The sequence below is a fragment of the Loxodonta africana genome, chromosome 1, assembly GCF_030014295.1.
Source record: "Loxodonta africana isolate mLoxAfr1 chromosome 1, mLoxAfr1.hap2, whole genome shotgun sequence".
In the NCBI taxonomy this organism is placed as follows: domain Eukaryota; kingdom Metazoa; phylum Chordata; class Mammalia; order Proboscidea; family Elephantidae; genus Loxodonta; species Loxodonta africana.
Window position 1 is genome coordinate 210,530,461 of NC_087342.1, and position 26,198 is coordinate 210,556,658.

At 38.1% G+C, this 26,198-nt stretch overlaps 1 protein-coding gene across 1 annotated transcript in view; it reads left to right on the forward strand.

Annotated features, from left to right (window-relative positions):
- The first annotated feature begins 292 nt into the window (after positions 1-292).
- The window catches only part of VTA1 (vesicle trafficking 1), an 85,975-nt gene continuing 60,069 nt past the window's right edge, over positions 293-26,198 (forward strand). Inside the window, exon 1 of the mRNA XM_003403963.4 lies at positions 293-439. Within this exon, the coding sequence (XP_003404011.1) occupies positions 328-439 (112 nt within the window). The 5' untranslated portion in view covers positions 293-327. The remainder of the gene's footprint in view (positions 440-26,198) is intronic.

Consider the following 26,198-nt stretch of genomic DNA (forward strand, 5'->3'; position numbering starts at 1 on the left):
TTCCTTCTTGCCCTTCATTTTTTTACTCTTTTGCCACAAAAGGGGGGAGGAGGGGAGCAAAACAATACGCTCTTCTTCCTCCAACCAGCAGAGAGCGCTGGTGCCATATGCGGCAAAAATGCCAACTAGCTCGGCTTTCTCCGGGGTCTAAATGCCACGGGGCAAGCAAGCTGAGGTTGTTCCTACTCGGAACCCGTAGTTGGCTTTCTGTCGCCAAGCAACGAATAGTGGGCGGGATTTGCCGTGCGCGCTCTTGTGCGCGACCTCGCAGAAGGAAGCGGAAGTGTCGGTGGCGCGCGAGTAGGAAGTGGTATTCCTAGTGCAGAGATGGCCGCGCTAGCTCCGCTGCCCCCGCTCCCCCCCCAGTTTAAGAGCATACAGCATCATCTGAGGACGGCGCAGGAGCATGACAAGAGGGACCCTGTGGTGGCCTATTACTGTGAGTCTTTCCGAGTTGCCGGGTCCCTTCTTACCCAGTTACACTCCGGGGCCCACACACCATCCCCTGGGTTCGTGAGGCCGCCCCGCCCCCCGGGTTTACACCTGAGCTTTGACCTCTGCCCCGCCCTGGGAACTCCCTAGGTCCCCGCCCTGCTCTGGGCACGGACCCTCTCCTCCCCCTCGGAGGTTTCAAGAAGGCAAAAATCCAAAAGCACCATGGTGGCCGCTGCTTCTCTTGTCTTGTGCTTATGTATTCCTGAACTCCATGAACGCAAGAATTCGGAAACAAACTGCTGAAGGTTTTCCTTCTATGTGTATAAAATAAGAGCCTCCTCTCTCCACAAGGGATTCTTGAAAATAACCTGGGTAGTTGAGTAATTGAGTTGTAGCCAAAACGAAGGTGAATGTCTGAAAGATGTTAATGCTGTGGACAAAAGGAAGACTATTTGAAAAATCTTAAGTGCGGGTTAATTATGACAACATGTAGTCCCATTCAGAAACGCAAATGGAGATCATTTATTACTAAAGAAGCAGTTGAAGACTGCTATTCCCTCTTCTGTACTCAAACTGCTGTCTCCCACCAGTAAGAGTTTTAGTCTTGACTTCTTTGAATAATACCTGGGGTTAAGACATTTCAGAGCAGTATTCCCACTTTGGTCAATTAAGATACATAATCCACAGCTGGTAGAAAGCACCGTTTAAATTTGTTAAGATTTTGTTTCCTTCGAGATGACAGCAGCAGTTCCAGTAGTTTTAAATAAATTTTATATTCCATAATATTATATCTCTAACTTTACTGCAAATAAAACAAGTGAAAGAACAACTATAACTTTTCTAAAAAGGATTTGTAGAGTTGAGAAGCCCAATATAGTGTGCCCTCTGGGGTGGATGTTGAAAGATTAGCTAAAGCCTGGTCCACAGCCTCTTCAGTGTCATTCTTGACATATTCTGCATGCCCCCCATTTTCATTTATCAAATGTGCAAAACCCTTTCACATCTCCACGTTCTTCACTCTTTGGGAATGTTCACCTCTTTTCACCACCTGGCAACTTACTATTCAAGATCCAGCTCAAATGTCACCTCTTCTGTAGCAGGATGTTGAACTGGAGAGAAGCAGTTTGAAGCCTTGTTCTGTAGACAATAGTTTCCTTTGTGCATTTACTTCATTTTGTTCAAACCGAAGAGCATTATTTCCATTATCCCTCTTCAGGTTCATCAAGTAGAGACCAACTAATCATTTATTAAGTATATATCGCTCTTCTACCATTACTAGGCACTGGGGCTACAGTTCCCGCGTTCATGGAGCTTACATATAATATCACGGATGGGGCTAAACAATAATAAGTGTATACTGTGTAGAATATTGGAAGATTATTGCTATGAAGAAAAGTAAAGCAGAGAAAGGGATAGCGAATACCAGGACTAGTGGTGATAGGGAGTGCAGAGGACGTTTCAGAATCATAGTGGTCAAGGGAGACCTCACTGAGTTGACATTTGAGTAAAAACTTGAAAGGTGAAAGGCCTTGCTGTCAACTGGGGAATAGTACTGTAGATAGAGGGAATAACAAATATAAAGTCTTGAGTCAGGAACTTTCTTGAAATACTCAAGGAGGGTCAAGGAGGCCATCGTGGCTGGAGTGAATAGAGCAAGAAAGTGATGAAATAAGGAAAAACAATGCAAGAGGAACCCATGCCCCTCTCTATTAACTTATACCTATTCATGGGCACTGTATTCTGTAGACCCTTCCTGACTGCTCAGGGACCAAGCTATGTCAGTTATTCCTTTCTTTCCTGTGCCATTATCTTCTCCTAGCTATTTCCTTCTAAACTTCCACCAGTCTCATTTATGTTAAAAAAAAAAAAAAAAAAAGTTTCTCACTAAAATATTCCCCTAAAGTTGCACCCGTCTGCCCAATTTGGTAGGTACATTTGAACTAGTGTGTAGTTGACTTCCGTGTATCTTAGAGCCTCATACCTGTTGATAACACTGAACTTGCTCTCACCAGAGTCATAAACACTTCCATTGTTAAATCCAGTTGGCCCTTTAAAAACATACTTTTTACCAACAAATACAACAAAATTTTTTTAAAAACCTAAAATATATGCATATTTTTTATGAGACATGCATATAAAAACTTGATGTATGTGCAGAGTTTAAAGAAGAAAAATGAATTCTAATGACACCACCACATTGGATATTTTTAGGCTTTTTAAGTTTTTGCTTATCTGATGGGCGTGAAATGGTGTCTTTGGAGTGAAATTTGCAATTCCCTGATTCTTAATGAGGTTGAGTGCTTTTTCATATGTTAATTAACCATTTGATTCCCTTTTTAAATGCATATTAATTTCTTTTGTCTGTTTTTCTATTGCACTGTTTTTTTCTTAATCTAGATACTAATCCTTTGTTTTGAATGCCTTCTTCCAATTCATCGTTTGATTTTTCACTCAGTGAGTCTTTTGATGTTCAAGTATTCTGAATTTTAAAATGCAGCCACTTTAATCAGTCTCTTCTTTAACGATTTACATTCGGATTTGTCCAGACCTTGATTTCTTTTTGTGTACCTTGCTTGACATTTGGGCTTCCTGAATCCATAGATGGGTGTCTTTCATCAGTTCTGGAAAATTCTCTACTACTACCTTTTCAAGTATTATTTCCATTTTATCTCTGTTCTTTTCTGAAATTTTTATTACACCTGTATGACACCTTTCCCCTGTAAAGTCATTCTCTCTCATTCCTTTCACATACTTCACCTCTTTGTTTCTCTGTACTACTTTCTATGTAATTTCCTTAGGACTATCTTCACCCTTGTGTATTCTGTTGTTCAACCCATTTGTTGAGTTTCCACTTTCAGTTTTTATTGCTGGGTGTTTTCTGTTTTCATTTTCAAATGGGTCTGGCCATTTCTGATAGTCTCTTGTTACTAGTGATATTTTTTAAACATTCCTTTCTTTAAGCATTTTGAATATATTTATATTCTCTACCTGATAATTCCTGCAGCTGCTGCATTTGTGGGTCTCTGTTTAACAGAAGATTGCTCATGGTAATTTCTTTCTCTGTATATCAGCTCTAGTCATATTGAAGCAGTGCTCTTCAAACTGGGGTACGCAAGTGATTCCAGATCTCACCTTTCATATGTTTTCATTGCTAAAATTGGTCTTCCTGACAAAGCTCCTGTGGTGTCAGGGTGGTAAATTAATGTGTTGCTTCTTGTTTCTCACCATCCTTTCCTCAGTTGCCTTTCTCCTACTTTAAAAAAAGAATACTCTCACCCATCATGAATATTTTTACGGTGTTTTGCTATGGAGGAGAAGGTGGAAAACCCCCCAGGATGTCCAGAAAAAAGGGACAGTTCAAATTACTGGTGTTAGTGAAGCCTCCTTTAATTACGGTATTAGGCAGAGCTTCATGTCTTTACCTGTCTTACAGGGAAGAAAATTAAAGCAAAGAATAAGCCTTTATTTGAAAATCCCAGGCTTGGGGAAGGAGGGTGCAGTTTTTTGAAAGGGGCAGGGAGAGCTTGTGGAGTTTGTCTCCTTTCAGGAATAATTGGTCATGAGTGGCTCTCAGAAGAAGGAGGAATTGTTCTTGGAGCTTAGCAGCCATTGTTTGATCTGCTTGGATTTTATCAAGAGGAATGCAGAAGGACAGTTTGGGGCTGAGGTCAAGTGCGGGCGAGGGGGATAGGGAGGACTAGCTGTGGGGACAAGGACATGGAAGGGGCACATGGAACATTCTGTCTTTCAGTGCCTTCTACATATATCTGTTAAGGGTAATGCCAGGTTTTAAAAACTGACCTGTGTTGCAGTGTTTTGAATTCCCAAAAGGATAAAAGTTTTCATTAAAGCAATAAGCTCGTGCATGACTCAGTGTCTTATGTCAGTTTTATGATTAGAATACAGAAATGAGATAGGTTATAGGGCAAAATAGATTAACAAGTTTATTTGAATTGGAAAATCATAGTTTTCTGGAAAAAAAAAATGTGGTTTGGCTGATTGGTTTAGAATTAATACTTACTTTTGCCGGTTATTTAATATGGTAGACATTCTCCTTAAATGAACTAAATCTTCAGCTAAGAGGTGTTTTGTTTTGTTTTTTAGAAGTATATTTAAAACACATGGTAATGTTTAAACAATTTTTTTTTTTTTTTGCAAAGGGGTGTTACAATTAATATTTCAGTTTTTCCGATCCTTTCCCATTATCTTATGATAAACAACCCCCCCCGCCAAAAGAAAACATTGCTGTCGAGTTGATTCCAACTTATAGTGACTCTATAGGACACAGTAGAACCGTTCTGTAAGGTTTCCAAGGGTGTGAATCTTTGCAGAAGCAGACTGCCACATCTTTCTGCCATGGAGCGTCTTTGGGGTTCAAGTCACCACACCTTTTGGTTAGCAGCCAAGCACTTAACCACTGCGTCACCAGGGCTCCTTTATGATAAACGAGAAACTTCTATTTGAAACAAAATGATGAATCTTGGTAAGACCTTTTCTATACTTCAAAAGAATGGCGAAAATGAATGACTAATAACAAATCTGTAGTTTTTAAGCAAATTTTGAAGTAGACCTAAGTGAATTGTCAGCCAAGAGATTATTAAAAATATTATTGGATGATAGGTAATATATGATATTTTAGCCTATAACCCAGAAGGAATTTAATGAACTCAGTGATTTTGCTGCGACAGAGCTCCATCCATTGTTATATACTACTTTATGCGAATGAAGTTTCTCTAGCTTTTAATTCATAAAAATGAAAGGCATAGAATTGACACTCTACCCCAGCCCATCATGACGGTAAATCATACTGACTCATGGATGTGTGATCTAACTCATTATAAGGTGTATTTCCAAAAAAAAAATTTAGTTTTTATATTTAATGGTTATTAAAATATATGTTACTTAAGATGGCGTGATCAATTGTGTGTTAACAATAATTGCGTTAATAATAATTTCAGAAGAAACATTTTAACAGAAGTTTCATAAAAATTTAAATTTCAATTGTCATAGACTTTTTGTTGCAGAGAAGTATGGTAGGATAAATCAAGTGAGGATTTTTGAGCATACAGATGTATCCTTTCATGATCAAATTCTAAGAAAATGGAAGTATGAGTTAAAGAACAATGTAAAATGTCTGGCTGTTAATTATATTTTAAAATAAATTATCATAGATACTAAATTGCTATGGTATTAGCATATACCACATGAAATGTCAGTTTTTCAAAGGAAAGTAAAAACATCATACCTTGAGATGAAACGAATTTATGTAATAAAAATATGCTCCTTTATGTTTAATTGTCTTGTGCCACCGTGCTGTTACAGTATATATTCCTCTTTTTAAAAACTTCATTTTTTGAGATTGTAAACTGCTCAAATGCTTCAACTGCAGTGTCTTGATTTGTGAAAGTTTATAATGTCTGAACAATTTCAAGCGTTTGAAAAGGTGATAATCCCTTGGGGAGATGTCAGATGAGTAGGGTGATTACAGCAAAATCTAATAACCCAGCTCCCTTAATTTTCAAAGAGTGGTTTGAAGAAGTGTGTGGTTGTGAGTTGTTGTGCAGCAGACTTAGTCCGTTTCTGTTGAACAGTCTTGGCTGTTTTGATCTCAGGTTTTCGTGCATACTATCAATTTCTTGACAGTATGAGTTTGCCCTGGTGATTGTCCTTGTTACGTAAGAACAATGATTATGCCTTTTGCAAACCACCATACAATCACCATAACCTGTTTTTGGGTGCAGTGGTTGTTTTGGGTAATGGAGACTGCTCTGCCTCTAACCATTGCCCAGATCGTTTATTATTGCCAAACAGTATCCGTTTCTCCTCACAAATAATGATACATTGTTTAAAAAAAAAAAAAAAAAAAGGCTCACATTTGTTGCAGGCTAGCAGTGCTAAGCGCATCTCTAGATGTCACCATTTCTGATTTTCTGTCAATTTGGCCAGAACCCATGTATCCAACTTTTTCACATTTCCGATGGCATTCAAATGGCAGGAAGTAGTCGTAGGAGATACTCCCAACTCTGCTGCAAAATTTTAAACTGTTGTTTGAAGGTTGATTGCCACCAGTTCTTTCAGATGGTTTTTGTTTATGATGGATTCTGGTTTTCCTCGAGGCTCATTTTGAAGGCTCTCGTCTCCAGAGCAAAATTCTTGAAACCACCCCTGTATCATCCGCTAGTTACTAACACCTTCTCCAGATGCCAAGTTGATGTATTTCTCGGCCTCAGTTGCATTTCATGTGTTAACTTGAACTTATATAAAAAAAGTAGTTGTGATTGTTCAACAGTCACCATATTATTGAGGAGCAAAAAGTCAGTGCTTACAGAACAAGAACCACCTAGAACATGAAGTTAAATGATTATGAAAGGAAGCCTAGTAATACGAAGTAGTGTAACCTAATAGCCACTTAGCCTAACATGTCTAATCAGGATTCAAAAACGTCTCCTCTCAAATCCAGCGTCTCATGCCATATACCCTAATATTTACGTTTGATTGGGTGAGATAATTTTAAGATGCCAATATTTGCTGTAGTAGAGAAATCACATTTTTGTACCTGTTTAAACTTCTAATGAAAAGTTGTAAATATGAACCTGAAAATGTGGGACTTATGGGAAGGGCTGTGTCTCTGTTATCTTAGAGCAAGCAATTTCTTCAATTCCCAAAGAATTTTTTTCTCAGCAAAAAAATATATTCGGTATTTTTTTTACTAGACCACTTGCTGATTAATAAAAGTACCATATTCTCTTTCACTTCTGGGACGTTCGGTGCACTGCTCTCTGCCTGGGATTCCCTTCTGATTTCCTCTTAACTTGGTAAGGCAGATCAGTCAATCAATCCAACTCAATTCTATTCCGTCCTACTTCCTCTCTGACACCAGCTGTTCAGTAATTTTTCCTCTGACCTTAACATCAGAGGTAGGTCAGACCTTACAAGTTAAAGGATACAATCTTCTGGACTGCCAGGTCTGCCTAAGACTTCAGGGCTTGTAGGGAAAAAAACATTCACAAAGTTTAGCAAAGCAAAAAGAAAGTTTTATTTGGCATATATTCAGAAAGGCAAAAGTGGGAAGCCGACAAGAGTGCCACCAGAGCTAATGTCTGCCCGAATCTGAGGGAGGATACAGAATCATCAGTATATATTAACATCACAAAAATGGGTGAAAGCTTCACTTTTTTACAGATTGGCTAGAAACTGTGGCCTTATATAACTTTGAATTGCCTTTCTTAAGGATCATTGGTATAGGTTTCAGGAACCCGACAGTCAGGAGGGTCTTCACTGGTGTAGTTTTAAGTAACCCAACAATCAAGAGGGTCTTCATTCGTCCAACAAATTTCTATTCACTAAATGTTAATAGAAAAAGATAGGGGCGAAAAAAGTCATTTGTTTGGCTTTATGTGAAAAGTTTCCTAAAAATATTTTTTCTTCCTTAAAAGATAATTTCTAAGATTGTCCCATCTATTGTCTTTATCTCAGGGCCCAGTCAATGTGTCCTTTTGAGTCTTTGTGGGCCCAGCATCAGCTGGGTCACATCTCTCTTTGCTCAAGGACAGGCAATAATAATTCCAATATTATTTTCTAAATCACACGTCAGCCACAAGCTTGGGAGCCCCCAATCTTCTGTTACTTCTGACCTACTGGCTTCGACTGCTTCATAGGGTTTGGTGATTCTCTGGGACAACTCAAGACCTCAGGAAAGTGCTACACTTATGATTACAGTTATAATATAGCAAAAAGGATACAAATGAAGAGGTGCATTAGGCAAGGTCTGCCAATAACAGTTTCTCTCTGGCCTTAATGGGGATCACTGCAGTGTAGTCTTTAGAGATTGCCACCTTCATATTCCTATACGTTTCTAAGTTTTTGGTCCTTCGGTCTGTTGTTTTCTTTGTAAATCAGGGATGGATGTTGAAATATATCAGATAACTTGTTGACTATCTATGGAAGTGATAGTATGCGTTTTCTTTTATTTCTTTGAACCTTTTAATGTAGTAAGTAATAAAATGGTTAATTTCCTCATTTTTGAAACATCTCTTCTGGAAAGATTCCCACAAGTTTTTTTTTTTTTTTTTTAAATGCTCTTATTTTGAGATAATTACAGATCCACATGCAGTTGTAAGAAATTATGTGGAGATATCCTGTGTGCTTTTTACCTGGTTTCACCCAGTAATAACATTTTGAAAAACTAGTTCATCATTACAATCAGAATATTGACGTTGACACAGTATACCAATCTTATTCAGAGTTCCCCAGCTTTACATGTGCTCATTTGTGTGTGTTTGTGTATTTAGTTCTTTAAGCACTTACCCCATGTTTAGGTTCCTGTATCCACCAGTCAGGATGCAAAACTTCCATAAGAATAATCCCTCATGTTGTCCTGTTATAACCATGTGGCATTTCTCCCTCCTCTCCCTTTCCTTATCTTCTAGCAGCCATTAACCTGTTCTCCATTTCTAAAGTTTTCTCATTTTTTAAATGTTATGTAAAGAAAATATGTAATTTTTTAAGATTGGATTTTTTTGCAGTAACAACCAAAAAATATGTGAGTGGTTACATAGATGGATATGTATGCATATATGTGTATAGGAAGGCGATATATATGTGTGCATGTACAGGTGTGTCTGTAGGTGTATGCATATACATGTTTGCATGTGCAACATATACAGGTATTCCCCAACTTACGTCGAAATTCTGTTCCAATGACTATCTTAAGTCAGTTCTGAGATAATTGGAACACCTCATCTTTTTTTTTTTTTTTTAAGTTTTCACAGTTATTGCTTTTTATTATCAATATTGATGCCTTTGAATTATGGTGTTGGCAAAGAATATTGAATATACCACAGGCTGTCAGAAGAACGAACAAGTCTGTCTTGGAAGAAGTACAGCCAGAATGCTCCTTGGAACAAGAATGGTGTGACTTCGTTTCACAGTTCAGACATGTTATCAGTCCCTGGAGAAAGACATCATGCTTGCTCAAGCAGAGGGTCACCGAAAGAGAGGAAGACCCTCAGTGACATGGATTAACAAGATAGCAGCAACGATGGACTCAGGCGTGGCAGTGATTGTGAGGATGGTGCAGTACCAGGCAGTGTTTTGTTCTGTTGTACATAGGGCCATTATGAGTCGGAACTGACTCCATGGCACCTGACAACAACAACATTATCAGTAGTTTTAGAACTCTTATTTATATATGTCTTTGGGGGTTGGAAACATTACATAAAAACTTATATATATATTTTAATATATACATACAAAAAAATACACATCCACAAAAAAATGAATGATGTTGGCATTTTGTCAGTTGCGGTAATAACTTCACTTGTGGAAGGTTCTAGATCATCAGATTATCTATTCCTGAGGATAGGGATGCCATTTCCAGTCAGAAAATTAGAGTTGTCTGCATATGGTCCCTTTACGAACTGCAACATTGTACACAGTACGTACTAGTAATAAGATAATCAAAAAAAGAAGTCATAATTGTGGTTCATTATAAAAAAAATATGTTGTAAGTTGGGGAGTACCCGTATATTCATATATGTAATAAAGCACATAGGGGGCAGAGTCACAGATACTTCCCAGACATAACTGGGTTTGAAGGCTTAGGACTATAGTCTCGTGGGACAACTTGGTCAGTTGGCACAACATAGTCCATAAAGTCTATGTTCTATGTCATAATTTGGTAAGTAGCGTCTGGGGCCTTAAAAGCTTACACGCAGCCATCTAAAATAAAATTATTAGCCTCTACTCATCTGGAGCAAAAGAAAGAGGGAAACCAAAGACTCAGAAGAAACTAGTCTGCAGGACTAATTGCCTACATGAACCATGGCCTCATCTGTTCTTAGATCAGAAGAACTAGATGGTACCCAGGTATCACTGCTGACCTTTCTGACATGGTCCCACATAGAATGGGAGAAAAATGTAGAACAATACTTGAATTCTTAACAAAAAAGGTCAGTTGTCAATTGTTCCTTTTTTATTGCTGAGTAGTATTCCATGGTGTGGATGTACCACAGTCTGTTTAACCATTTACCCACTGAAGAACAGTTTTGGCTATTACAAATAAAGCCTCTGTGAACACAAGTTTTCATTTCTCCAGATAAATGCCCAAGAGTGTAATTGCCAGATCGTATGGTAATTGCATATTGCATATTTAGTTTTATAAGAGACTGCCAAATTGTTTGCCAGAGTGGCTGTACCATTTTATTCCTGCCAGCAGTGTATGAGAGATTCATACTCTCCACACCCTCACCAGCTTTTACTGTGTCGCTGCTTCTTATTTTACATATTCTGATGAGTGTGGTGATATCTCATTGTGGTTTTAATTTTTATTTCCTTTTTTTTGATGATTAATAAGTTGCATACCGCTCCACATGGTTATGAAATTTCTGGTCACAGCTTTTGCCTTTATCTTATGGGCATGACTTCCTGTCTTTTGTTTGATTTTTATTATTGAGTTTGAGAGGTTTTGATATATTCTAGCTCTTAGCCCTTTGTCAGATAAGTGATTTGCAAATATTTTTTCCCAGTCTGTGACTTGTCTTTTCATCCTCATAACAGGGTCTTTTACAGAAAAAAAGTTTTTAATGTTGATGATACCCACTTTATCAGTTTTCCCTTTTTTGCTTTGTGCTTTTGGTGTCAAGTCTTTATATTGTACTGTATTATTATTTTAATGTCCTAGTTTATTGTGCTTTCTCTGTTTGTTTTTTTCCAAAAAAAATTTCTAAGTGCAAGTAAAACCAAACCAAATCTGTTGCAGTCAAGTCTCTTCTGTCTCATAGTGACCCTATAGGACAGAGTAGAGCTGCCCCTAGGGTTTCCAAGGAGCGCCTGCCAGACTTGAACAGCCAGCCTTTTGGTTAGCAGCGGAACTCTTAACCACTGCTCCACCAGGGCTTCCTTCCAAGTGAGAGTAGTCAAGCCTTTTTTTTTTTTTAAGTGTTACCGTTTTTAATAACAGTGTTATGCTTTAACATTGTTGAGAAGATTCCTTCTCTTTATCTTATGTCTGAGATGGTTCAAAAGCAGCAGATTTCTTTCTTTTTTTAGATTTCAAGGGGGAAAAAGTCCTTGATAAAGCAAAACCTTGTGCTTTTTCTTGAAGGTCTTCTATATATTTCTCAGTTTCTTCCATTATTAAAAATTTTTATGTGAGCCATTGTTGATATGTTTTCTGGAATATCTGCCACTTCTGCCAGATTTTCAGATTTGTTAGTGAGAAATTAGAATTTCAACTTCCCTTCCTTCTCTCACTTATAATCAGCCAGCCATCAAGTTTTTTGTTTTACCTCCTTGATTTTTCTGAAATCACTCTCTGACTTTACACCTAAGCTGTTGTTAGAACGTTCTAGCTCCTGCTTCACATATAATCTTTGTTGCCACGAGGAAGATCTGCTTAAAATGCTTAGTGGAAAAAAAAGAAAAACTCAAAGTAAGAGTGATAGATTTGACTCTTTGAACATTCAGAAATTCTGTGTGACACAGTGTAAATTAATTTAGCAAACATTACACTAGGGAAAAACATTTCCGATAGATGAGAGACACAGGGCCAATATCCATGATATATAAAACACACGTACAGATCCATTAAAAAAAATAAATGGACAAAGAACATGAACGTACAACTATTGAAGGAGGGAGTATTGTTAACATTCAGCCTAGTTAGTAATAAAATGGTATACTATTTTTTTACTGTAAAATTATAAATTGGTTCAAATGCGTATTGTGGTGAAATCTTTATTGAAATGACTGTGGATTGGTACAAAGTTTTAGAAAGGATTTTGGCAAAATGTATAGAATTGTGAAAGTATAATCCAGTAATTCCAGTTTTGGAAAACTTGTGTTGAGCCAAGAGTCACAGATATGGTAAGAGCTTTATGCATTTTAAGAAACTCAAAACAGCCTAAATATACCTTATCATGGAAATGGTTAAGTAAATTATGGTACATTAATGGATGGAGAGTAATGTACTTGTTTAAAAATTATAAACCTTTTATAACATGGGCAAAAGCTTACATGAAAATGCAGAGTCCAAAATTATATCTGTACTATCATCTGAATTTTTTGAGTATATGTGGTTGGAGAAAAAGATCGTGGTTTTTAGGTTCATGAATAGTGTTTTTTCTCTTATTTGCCTTTTTTTTTTTTTTAATGTTGCAGTGGGTTTATTTTTTATACATGGGTGTATTTCAGAGAAGTCCTTGTGCAGTGGTTAAAGTGCTTGGCTGCTAACTGAAAGGTTGGAGGCTCAAACCCACCAGCCACCACTCCACAGGAGAAAGGTAGCAGTCTGCTTCCGTAATGATTTATAGCCTTGGAAACCTTATGGGGCAGTTCTGCATTCTCCTACAGGGTCACTATGAGTTGGAATCGACTCAGTAGCGGGTTCTGGTGTATTTCGCACCAGTATTTCATACCAGTAAATAAATAAGGAGCCCTGGTGGCTCACCAGTTAAGAGCTTAGCTGCTAACCAAAAGGTCGGAGATTCAGACCCATCTGGCAGCACTGAGAGAGGAAGACCTAGTGATCTACTCCCTTAAAGATTACAGCCTGGGAAACCCTATAGGGCAGTTATACTCTGTCCAATGGCGCCGCTGAGTTGAAAATTGACTTAACAACACCGAATAACAAGAACAGGTAGGCAAATAACTAGTAAAAGCTTTATTAAAAGAAAAAATCCTACCTGTAGTAGGTCCATATGTCTTATCAGATAAAATTTAAATATTGTTTGTGGCCTCTAATGATTTGAACTCTGAATCATCTTTTGTGGCATCAAATTGAATTTCATCCCATTGCTGGAACATTACTCACTGTTTTTGTCTCCAAGCGTTTCAGCATTTTATTCTCTCTGCTTTAATACCACTTCTCTCTTTCCCATCCCGAATCTATTTTTATCGTTAAAGTACTAGCTGGAGTCTCACTTTTTCTGGGAGACCTTCTCTTAAACTCCCTGGTGTTTAGATGCTCATTTTCTGTGTTATTATCGTATCTTGTACAGCTTTACCCTAATTTTTTCTCCTTTCGAGTCTTTTAGACTGTAAACTTAACGGCGGCATGGCTGCTTTTGAGAGCTCTTTATTCATCTATTGTGACAGGTAGTGCTTCAAAACCTGTTGTTATCAAGTTGATTCCGACTTGTAGCAACCCTGTAGTACAGAGTAGAACTGTCTTATTGGATTTCCAAGGCTGAAGTCTTACGGAAGCAGACTGCCACATCTTTCTTCCACAGAGTAGCTGGTGGGTTCAAACCACCAGCCTTTTGATTAGCAGTCAAGCGCTTAACCACTGCACTACCAGGACGTCTTACAATAAAGATAGATGTTCAAAAAAGTTTGTCAAATTGACCTGAATTTAGGCAGTAGTGGTCCTTAGAACTGTGGCGATGCAGTTGTCACTGAATAAAGGGGCCCAGACAATTAACATTTCTGTAGCTCTTTGGACTGGTAAAAATGCTTTCTTTCAGGATCTCTGATTTGATCCTCACAGTCAATCCTGACCCTTCTGTTAGTAAGAGATGAAACCAGGACCTGAATGCCTGAGGCCAGGGGAAAAATAGCTGGAGATGGTTGAATAAAGTGTTGTTGGCTTAAAAAAAAAAAAAACCATTGCCATCGAGTTGATTCTGACTCATAGTGACCCTATAGGACTGCCCCATAGGGTTTCCAACGAGCAGCTGGTGGATTTGAACTGCTAAACTTTTGGTTGGCAGCCAAGCACTTAACCACGGCAGCACCAGGGCTCCAGTATTGTTGGTACCGAAAAACCAAACCAAACCGGCTGTGGTCGAGTTGGTTCTGACTCATAGTGACCCCATAGGAAAGAGTAGAACTGCCCCATAGAGCTTCCAGAGAGCACCTTGTGGATTCAAACTGTTGACCTTTTGGTTAGCAGCTGTAGCTCTTAACCACTACACCACCAGGGTTTCCATATTGTTGGTAGAAGGTAGTAATTAACGAGCCAGTTGTAGAGTGAGTGAGGGTAAACGGACAAGTGAAATTGGTGACAAATGAGGGGAGATCAGTAAAATAGTCTGGTAGATTCTTAAGTAAAAAAGTAGAGGGCACAAATAGAAGAAGACTATGTTATAAACCTGTCTCTGAGCTTCTTATAAGGCTCTTTTTATTTTTTTTTTCTTTAATGAAACGAACATATTTTAGTCCTTACTAAGAGCAGGACACTGTATGATAAAGATTTTGACTCTACTAGGTTTGGGACTGTAGGTAAAGCTAAATTGAGAAAGATCTTTCCTTAATAAGGTTGCTGTAAGTAACCGGATATAGTTTCAAATTTAGTTTTTTGTTTTTTTAATTTCCTCTAGGGGGTGACATTGTAAAATTAATAGACTTTCAGTGAAAGCGTTTAAATGTTCTTAAGATTTTTTCATTTATTTTTATGATCATAGAAAGATTATGTTTGTTTAGGAAGTTGCAAATATGAACGGTTATTTCCCCCAATTCTGAGGTGTTACAGAACACATAGTTAGAAAATTTTAATTTAGTATAAGTAAAAGGTAAATAAATGCTACAATAAGAATGGAACTGGAAACATCCCAAGTAAAATTAGTCAGTCATAAAAGGACAAGTATTGTATGACCTCACTTATATAAAAAGACAAGAAAAGATAAATGTATAGAGAGTAAAGTTTATCAGTGATTACCAGGGGTAGGAGCAAGGGGGAAAGTGGGGACGAATGGTGAAGGAAAGAGCACGCTGAATAAGGGTAGGATTGCACAGCCAACTCTTACAATTGATGTCAATAAGTCATACACCTATAAAAAGCCGAATTGGCAAATGTTGTGTATAGATACATTTACAACAATAAAAAAAAAAAGTAAAAGCAGTTACTAAGGCTACTTATGTGCAACCAAAAACCTCATGGATTTTATTTCTTGGTTTGGAGATTCAGGGTCATGGTTTCATGAGACATCCTAGTTAATTGGCCTAATAACATGTTTAATGCTTCTGTTCTACCTCCTAGTTCATTGGCTAGTGCCTTAAAAGCTTGCAAGTAGCCACCTAAGGCACAACAATTGGTCTCTATTCGCCTGGAGTAGCAGAGGAAGGAGAGTCAGGAATAGGAGGAGAATATGGAATGTGTAGCTGATTGCCTCCATGAACAATTGCCTCCTTTGCCATGAGACCAGAAGAACTGGATGGTGCCTGGCTACCATTACTGAACGTTATGCTCAAAGATTCTGTAGAAGAATCCTAAGCAAAAAGGACCAAATGCGGAACAGAATTTAAAATTCTCATGGATTCCAGACTTCCTAGAGCCATGAAAGTTGGATGAACTCCTGAAACTATTGCCCTGAGATAATCTTTAAACCTTAAACCAAAAATATCCCCTGAAGTCTCCTTAAAACCAAACAATAGTTTAGCTTAACTAGTAAAAAATGTCTGAGCATTATGCTTCTTTACGAACTATACCTATATATATGAAGATCAAAGACTACAGTCATCAGTATGCATTACACCTCAACATAAAACTCCTCAGTAATGGACCAATAAGCAACATCACGATAAGTAAAGAAAAGATTGAAGTTGTCAAGGATTTCATTTTACTTGGATCCACAATCAGCACTCACAGAAGAGGCAGTCAAGAAATCAAATGACGTTATTACATTGGGCACATTCGCAAAAGACCTCTTTAAAATGGTAAAAGCAAAGCTGTCACTTTGAGGACTGAGGTGCAACTGACCCAAGCCATATATGCACTTAATGCATGCAAAAGCTGAACAATGACTAAAGAGACCGAAGAACTGATGCCTTTGAATGATGGTGTTGGTAAAGAATATTAAACATACCATGGACTGCTGGAAGATTGAACAAATCTGTCTTGGAAGTATAGCCAGAGTGCTGCTTAGAAGCGAGGATGGTGAGACTTTGTCTCACATACTTTAGACATGTTGTCAGGAGGGACCAGTCCCTGGAGAAAGACATCATGCTTGGAAAAGTAGAGGGTCAGCGAAAAAGAGGAAGCCCCTCAATGAGATGGGTTGACACAGTGGCTGCAACAGTGGGCTCAAGCATAGCAGTGATTGTGAGGATGGCACAGGACTGGGCAGTTTTCTGTTCTGTTTTCTTATACATAGGGTCGCTGTGAGTCGGAACCAACTGGACGGCACCTAACAACAGCAGCAACTTGGAAGATGAGATAGCAACATTAGGGGGCAGTGAAATTATGTTAATGGGGGAGGAACAGCTCACAAAAGGAGAGTGAGAATGGTAGCACAACTCTTAAGAATGTAATCAGTGTCACTAAATTGTACATGTAGAGACTTGAATTGGTGTATGTTTTGTATATTCTCAACAACAACAAAATTAATTTTTTTTGAAAACTAAATGGTACTGGTTTTTGTTGGCTGGTGAGCTACATGGATATTAGCACTAAAAATTAGTTGCCTGTTTTTGTTTGTTTTGCTTTTGTTAATTATACAGAAATTGGATTGTTTTTTAAACCAAACAATCTTAGCTAAGCCAATAAAAAGAAGCAGTTGTTTTCATTCTCTGCTGGTTTCTCAATCTGTACCATGAATTGGAATCTGTAATACTATTGTCTAAGTTTTGGGCATTTTTTTTTTTTTTAATTTTAATCTGACTTGGGACACTTGACCATAGCAATGGCAAGTTAATAATAAAAATACACAAAGTTGGGCCACTGGTTTATCCATTTGCATTTGATTTATTTATGTTTGTTTTTGCAAACTTATATACAAATATATTTTATTCCATGAAAATACTGATTTTAATAGTTACACTTATTTCGAATAAAGTAAATCATTTCATATTGTAAAATTATTTCACACAGTTTTTTTCCTGAAAGATTGTAGCTTTTTAGGAAAAAAATATGTGGTTGAAGGGACAGGGTCTGTGGAGTCAAGTAACACTTCTTTCTATTGACACTCATCCAAGTTTAAGCATCTTTAGTAAGTCGTGGTGGCACAGTGGTTAAAGTGCTCAGCAGATAACCACATGGTCAGTGATTCTAACCCACCAGCTGCTTTGCAGGAGAAAGATGGGGCAGCCTGCTTCCATAAAGATCTACAGCCTTCGAGACCCCGTGGGACAGTTCTACTGTGTCCTAAAAGGCCACTATGAGTTGGAATTGACTTGATAACAGTGGGTTTGGTTTTGGTTTTATTTTTTATAACAATGATGTCTGATTGCTCAAAGCATAGGCTTCCCTTCTCTCAAGCAGCACAGGATTATATATACTAGGTTTCAATAAACATGCTTAATAAGTTCCTGCCTTCATTCAGAGTTCTCATTGGGCTGTTATGTCTACATTTTTTGTTTTTCTCTGGCTCGGCAAGTTTGTTTTTTTGTTTTCTTTTTTGTTGCTGATTTTTTGGGTGGCTTTGTTTTAATCTCAGTTAATTATTCTTAGTTTTTAGAAGCGCTATTGGCATTTTGGCAGGGCAGTTCTTTGTTTTCAGGACTGCCCGTTGCATTTCAGGATATCATGTTCTAAATGCTGATAGTGTCTGCAGATGTTGTATTAACAAAAAACAAATAACAACAAAAACGGTAAAAAAGTAAGCCTCTACATTTTTCCAGCTCCCCCAAGGGCCTGTATTGTTGCTCTCTCTTGAGGAGCATTGGTGTGAATGATACACGTTCATGATGGAAAAGTTGGTAGAATAGCAAAGGATAAAGAAGGGAAGCATACATTTTCTCATTTGAAATCACAGCTGTTAACATTGTGTCATATTTCCATTCAGTTTTCTTCGGTGAGCATCATTTTCTTGAAGTAATTAAAATTACATGAAAATTAAAGTCATATTTGCTATCTATTATTTTATGACTTCAGTTGCCACTTCGTCTTCTTGGGCCTTAGTTTCTTGTTTTGAAAAAAGTAAATAAACTAACAAAGGATTGGATAGATAAGGCTCCTGTCAGATTAAAATCTTGTTAATCCAAGATCACAAATTGATTAAACAGCCTCCGTATGAAGAGAATATTAGACTTTTTAATGTGGTGTTCTAATTTATTAGAATTTACCAGAGGTAGTGACACACACACACAAAATAGGCACAGGAATATATTCTAAACACGTTTTATTTAATAGATAAAATTGAAAATCCCCTAAATGCCCATTAATATGAGTAAGTTCAAGCCTGTTATGGTGCATAAGTATGATGGAATATTATGTAACTGTGAAATGAGTTACATTTATTACGGAAGAAGATGTCTGTAGCCCATAGAATATTGTAAAAAGGAGGGTGCAAACCTGTTAAATTGTCCTATAAATGTAGAATCTGTGGATATGTATAATTGTATATATGTAGATATACCTCCTTCTTAAGAGACATTGGTGGTTCAGCAGTAGAATTCTCATCTTCCATGCAGGAGGCCCAGGTTCAGTGCCAGACAGTCACCTCCTGCCTGTCTGTCAGTGGAGGATCACGTGTTGCTCTGATGGAGAACAGGTTTAGAAGAACTTCATGACTGAGATGGACTAGGAAGAAAGGCCTGGTGCTCTACTTCCAAAAATCAGCTAATGAAAGCGCTGGGGATCTCAATTGTCTGATCCACAACTGTGTTGTGCATGAGGTCACCGTGAATCAGGGGGCTGACTCCAGGGTAGCTAACAGCAACAAAGAATCTTACTTTGTCAATTTGTTTTTTCTTTAAGCACTTTCTTGCCTTTTCTGATAACAAAACCAAAAAACCAAAACCAAACCCAGTGCCGTCGAGTCGATTCCAACTCACAGCAACCCTATATAGAGAGTTACATACATGTTCGATAGTTACAGTTCCGACTCGTAGTTACCCTGTGTACTACAGAACGAAACACTACCCAGTCCTGTGCCGTCCTCACAATCCTTGCTATGCTTGAGCCAAATGTTGCAGCAACTGTGTCAATCCATCTCTTGAGGTGCTTCCTCTTTTTCACTGACCCACTGCTTTTCCAAGATTGGTCATCTTCTCCAGGGAGTGGTCTTTCTGATAATATGTCCAAAGCACTTGACAGGAAGCCTTGCCGTCCTCACTTCTAAGGAGCATTGTGGCTGTATTTCTTCCAAGACAGACTTGTTCGTTCTTCTGGCAGTCCACGTATATTCAGTGTTCATCCCCAAAGCCGTAATTCAAAGGCATCAGTTCTTCTTTGATCTTCCTTATTCATTGCCCAGCTTTCACATGCATATAAGGTCATTGAAAATACCATGGCTAGGGTCAGGCACACCTTAATCCTTAAAATGACATCTTTAATTTTTAACACTTGGAAGAGGTCTTTTGCAGCAGATATGCCCAGTGAAATATGTCATCTGATTTCTTGACCGCTGCTTCCATGGATGTTGATTTTGAAACCAAATAAAACAAAATCCTTAACAATTTCAATTTTTTCTTAATGAGACTTCCTCAAATCCTGATGCCATGTTCTTCATATAGCCCAGTTTCTCAGATTATTTGCTCAGCATACAGATTGAATAAGTATAGTGAAAGAATACAACCCTGATGCACACCTTTCCTGATTTTAAACCAGGCAGTAACCCCTTGTGTTCAAATGACTGCCTGCTGGTATATGTACAGGTTCCTCCTGAGCATAATTGTGTTCTAGAATTTCCATTCTTTACAATGTTATCCATAGTTTGTTATGATTGACACAGTCAGATTCCTTTGCTTAGTCAATAAAACACAGATAAACATCTTTCTGGTGTTCTCTGCTTTCAGCCATGATCCTTCTGACATCAGTAATGATGTCCCTCATTCCACGTCTTCTGCTGAATCCTGCTTGAATTTCTGGCACTTCCCTGTCAATGTTCTGCTGCTACAACTGTCTTTGAATGATCTTCAGCAAAATTTTACTTTCATGTGATATTAATGATACTGTTCGATAATTTCCTCATCTCTTGGATCATCTTTCTTTGGATTGGGCACAAATACGGATCTCTTCCAGTCAGCTGCCCAGGTAGCTGTCTTCCAAATTTATTGCATAGATGAGTGACTGCTTCCAGTGTTGCCTCTGTTGAAACATGTTCTGTCAGTTCCTGGAGCTCTGTTTTTTGTCAGTACCCTCAGTGTAGCTTGAACTTCTTCCTTCAGTACCATTGGTTCTTGATTGTATACTATGTCCTGAACTGACTGAACCTTGACAAATTCTTTTTGGTACGGTGATTCTGCGTACTCATTCCATTTTCTTTGGGTGTTTCCTGTGTATTTCAATATTTTGCCCATAGAATCCTTCAACATTGCAGCTCAAGGCATGAATTATATTAGAACACTTGATATTTTGCCAGAACTCACTGAGGCTGTTTATTTTTTTCCAATCCTTTTTCTCCTTTATTTAGTTTGTTTCTGTCTAGTTTAATAGTTTATATAGCTGTGTCCTCAAATTCACTGATCTTTTCTTCTGTGATGCTTAATGCTTAAAGTATTAGTCCTGTCCAGTGAATTTTCATTTCAGATATTATTTTTTTTTATAACTCTAAAATTTATGTTTCGGTTCCTATTCCTTTCCTCATTTTATTTATCTTTTCCTGTATTTCATAATAGTTCCCTGGAATTTTAATGTCATTGTTTGCTATTTATATTAGTAACTTTTTTTTTTCTGCTATATTTATGGGTCACATTTTCTTGCTTTGTGACATATTTAATGATTTTTGATTGGATGCAAGACATTGCAAATTTTACACTCTTGAATGTCTGGATTTTGCAGTCTTTTTGAAGGCATTAGAGCTGGTCAGTAACTAAGGTATTTGCAGTTTACTTTGATCCTTTTGGGCTTTATTTCTTTTTGTTTGTTTCTTTGTTTTTAGCTTTTAGGGGACAGTCTAGAGTAGCCTTTGCTCTGAAGACAAGTTAGTGCCTCTACATGTTCCTTTTGCAGCCTCTATTAACATCCCTGTGTAAGCATGTAGGACTGTCCACTCTGCCTGATAAGAACGCGAATACATCCCTGCACTTTGTATGCTTTGGGAACAGCTTAGCTCGCAGCTCTTGGTCGTTCTTTATCTGGCCTTGTGGAGTTTCCCCCTGTACTTGTGCATCGTAGCATTCAGCTGAACCTCAAGGTTACCCTTATGCAGATAACTGGAGCTCTTTTCTGCAGAGCTCCCTCCTCTTCTGAACGCTGCCTGTGAACTTCCAGCTGCCTCAGGCTTCCTGAACTCCAATCTGTTTTCTCAATTTAGGGAGACCAGTGTGCTCCATGGTTTGGAGTATACCTCCATGCAGCATGCTGAGCTGATCATTGCTGTCACTTCATTTGTTTTCTTTCTCCCAGACATCATGGTCTTCCACTGATTTTCCAGTGTCTGAAAACTTGTTTTATACGTTTTGCCCAGTTTTTTAGTTTTTTAAAGTGCAGTGGTAAATCTAGTCCCAGCTATTCCATCATGGCGAGAAGTAGAATTTAGGGCCCAATTTTAATACTCAAAAGGTCAGACACTTAAGTATCTGCTATGTATCAGCACAATGCTGGCATCCCGGAACCTATGGATAATAAAAACATTGGATAGTCTTACCTTTTATGTTGATTTTCAGTACATTTTTCGGTACAAGTCCAGGAATAGCTAACTTTTTCTTAAGAGTGCTATGTTATGATAGGAGCTTCAAGAATATTTGTTTAATGAAAGAATGAGTAAATACTCTTTATTAGTAGATGTTCATTCGTGCTTTTTTGTTTGTTTTTTGGTCAAACTATGAACACAAATTATTTTTGTGTATTTAGAAAATAACAAAATACATTTAGTATAAAAACTGATACAATTTAATCTTTGTTTCAGAAGTTCCTTTGTAAAGGATAGTTCTAACCAGATAGGAGATATTTACAGTGTGCTTAGAAATACAGTAATATATTCAGTTCTGATTTTTGTAATAAAATCTGATTTTTAAACATCATTATATATCATAATGATTTCTACTCCGATGCCACAATTATTTAAACTATTAAAATGTCACGTCTCAGAATAGATTTTGTATATCATTTTCTGTATGCTTATTAGATTGAATTAGTGAATGAAATATGGAAAAGTCTCTAATTTTGTATGAAGAATTTCAGCTGTTTGAATTTTTTTAAATCTGATGCTGTGAACTACATTAAAAACAGTTAAGCACTCAGCTTCTAACTGAAAGGTCAGCAGTTCGAACTCACTAGCCACCCTGTGGGAGAAAAGACCTGGCGAACTGCTCTTGTAAGGATTACAGCCTAGGAAACTGTGGGGCAGTGTTATTGTGTCCTGTAGGGTCACTGTGAGTCAGAATCCACTCGCTGGTACACAACAGGAACAACAAAATAAATTTTATAATACCTTTTTCATGCTGACTTTATTGTTGAATGTTCATATGAATTTCCAGAATTGACAGTAGTGTAGTACAGCAGTTAATAGTATGGCCTCTGATGTCAGACACATTTAAACTTAGTTTTCCCTCTTCTGTTAAAATGAAGATATTTCTACCTACCATTGATGCAAAGATGAAATACTGTATTGTTTTTAAACTACATACTGTAATGTTTGTCATCAGTAGGCATTAATATGTAGTAGCTATTTATCTCGTTAGGTGCTGTTGAGTCAGTTCCAACTCAAAGAGACCCTGCGCACAACAGAACGAAACACTGTCTAGTCCTGCGCCATTCTCACAATTGTTGCTATGCTTGAGACCATTTTTGCAGCCGCTGTGTCAATCCATCTCGTTGAGGGTCTTCTTTTTCACTGACCCTTTACTTTACCAAGGATGATGTCCCACTTTGGGGACTGATCCCTCCTGAAACATGTCCAAAGTATGTGAGACGTAGTCTCGCCCATCCTCCTAAGGAGCACTCTGGTTGTATGTCTTCCAAGACAGATTTGTTTTAGAAATTCTTCGCCAACACCACCACTCAAAGGCGTCAGTTCTTGTTTGGTCTTCTTTATTCACTGTCCAGCTTGTGCATATATATGAGGCAACTGAAAACCTCATGACTTGGGTCAGGTGCACCTTAGTCCTCAAGGTGACATCTTAGCTTTTGAACACTTGAAAGAGCTCCTTTACAGCCGATTTGCCTGATGCTGATGTAGTACATCTTTTGATTTCTGGACTGCTGCTTCCGTGGGTATTGATTGTGGATCCGAGCAAAATGAAATCCTTCACAATCTCGACCTTTTCTCCATCGATCATGATGTTGCTCATTGGTCCAGTTGGGAGGATTTTTGTCTTCTTTATGTTGAGATGTAATCCATACTGAAGGCTGTGCTCTTTGATCTTCTTCAGTAAGTGCTTCAAGCTCTCTCACTTTTAGCAAGCAAGATTGTGTCATCTGCATAACACAAGTTGTTAATGAATCTTCCTCCAATCCTGATGCCCCATTCTTCTTCATATATCCAGGTTCTCAGTTTATTTGCCCAGCATACAGACTGAATAGGTATGGTGAAAGGATACAACCTTGACGCACACCATTCCTTACTTTAAGCCATGCAGTATCCCCTTGTTCTGTCCAAACAACTGCCTCTTGATCCACGTACAGATCCCTCGAGCACAATTAAGTGTTCCGGAATTTCCGTGCTCTGCAGTGTTATCCATAATTTGTTATGATCCACACAGTCAAGTGCCTTAGAATAGTCAGTAAAGCAGACGTAAACATCTTTCTGGTATTCTCTGCTTTCAGCCAGGATCCATCTGACACCAGCAATGATGATACCCCTGGTTCCACGTCCTCTTCTAAATCCAGCTTCAATTTCTGACAGTTCCCTGTTAGTATACTGCTGCGGCCACTTTTGAATGATCTTCAGCAAAATATTGCTTGCATGTGTTATTAATGATATTGTTCGATAATTTCCACATTCAGCCAGATCACCTTTCTTGGAAATAGGCATAAATATGGCCAGGTAGCTGTCTTCCAAATTTCTTGGCATAGACGAATGAGCACTTCCAGCCCTGCATCTGTTTGGTGACAGTTATGGTTATATAAATTTATGAAACAGTGCTGGTAATTTCCATAAATAGAAACCATGACTTAGATTACTACTGATGAAATTAGCTTGTACCAATACCAGTTGCCATGGAGTCAGTTCTGACTCATGGTGACCCCATGTGTTATAAAGCGGAACAGGGCGCCATAAGGTTTTCAAGCTTGTGACTTTTAGGAGGCAGATTATTGTTGTTGTCAGTTCCAGCTCATAGCTACCCTGTGTACAACAGAAAGAAATGCTGCCCAGTCCTGTGCCCTTCTCTCACAGTCGTTGCTGTTTGAGCCCGTTGCGGCAGCCACTATGTCAGTTCATCTTGTTGAGGATCTTCCTCTATGTCACTGACCCTCTACTTTACCAAGCATGATATCCTTTTCCAGGGACTGGTCCCTCCTGATGACATGTCTAAAGTACGTAAGACAAAGTCTCGCCATCCTAGGAAGCAGATTACCTGGCCTTTCTTCTGAGGTGCCAGTGGGTGGGTTTGAACCACCCTGAAAACTTGCTACAAAATATTATACATTATATTGCAGTCTTTATGTTTTTTATGTAATTATGTAACGTAGGAACATTCCATTATTTTCAAAATTTACTTGCAACAAGACCATTCTCTTTTTCCTTGCTTTTGGCTAAGACTTGTGGTAACCATGCGTTGCTGTGGTTTGGACTATGAAATTTTTTTCTTGGCTTTGATGCATATTTAGTGTCCTAACATATATAATTGATTACCAGGAAAAGGATGCGGAGATGCATTGAGAAAGCACTGAAAGAAAAACTTGTAAAAAAAAAAAAGAACATGATGCTATAAAAAGCCACAATGGATGGATGGATGAGAGAAAATGAAGGAAGGTTCAACAGAGAAGGGAAGAAAGGGAGGAAGGCAGGAAGATTTTACAATGTAAATGATATGCCGATAGCTTGAAGCTAGGAGAAGCAAAATGACTTTTGTAAAGTCATATGGTTATGTTTTCCTGAATTTCAGTCCTTTGGATTGATTTGTTTTGTTTTGTTGGAAACCCAGGTGGCGTAGTGGTTAAGCGCTAAAGCTGTTAACCAAGAGATTGGCAGTTCAAATTCGCCAGGTGCTCCTTTGAAACTCTGTGGGGGCAGATCTACTGTGTTCTATAGGGTCGCTATGAGTCAGAATCGACTGGGCGGCAGTGGGTTTGTTTTTTTGGTTTTTGTTTTGTTTGTTTTTCTTTGTATCCCTGCAACTATTTTAAAGTCTATAAGGCAAAACCCATCGCAGCCCAGGCGATTCTGACTCAAAGCAACTCTATGGGGTAGAGTAGAACTGCCGCATGGGGTTTCCAAGGCTGTAAATCCTATGCAAGCAGACTGCCACATCTTTCTTCCACAGAGCAGCTGGTGGGTTCAAACCGCTGACCTTTCAGTTAGAGCCGAGTGCTTAACTACTGTGCCACCAGGCCTTTTTTTCTGTAAAGAGAGTAGTTCATTAAATAAAACATAGGTTTTTAAATCTGTCTTACGGAATTTTTTAAAAAACAGGTTGGGTTGTTGTCAATATATTTTAAAGTTATAATTAATTTATATATTGGCAGATGTTTAATAAATACCTTCTGTGTGCTGAGGATATACTAATGAAACAGAAAAGTTTCTGGTTTTATGAAGCTTGATATTCCAAAATTTTGAGTTCAAAATTTAACAATCTCTTAGAAATTTAAAATAGAAAATTATCTACACATGTGTCATGGATTAAATTGTGTTGTTCCCCCCAGCCCCCCCCCCCCCAAAATATGTGTCAATTTGGTTAGGCCATGATTCCCAGTATTGTGTAGTGGTTCTCCATTTTGTGATCTGATACAATTTCCCTCTATCTTGTAAATGCTAATCTCTGCCTGTGGTTAATGAGGC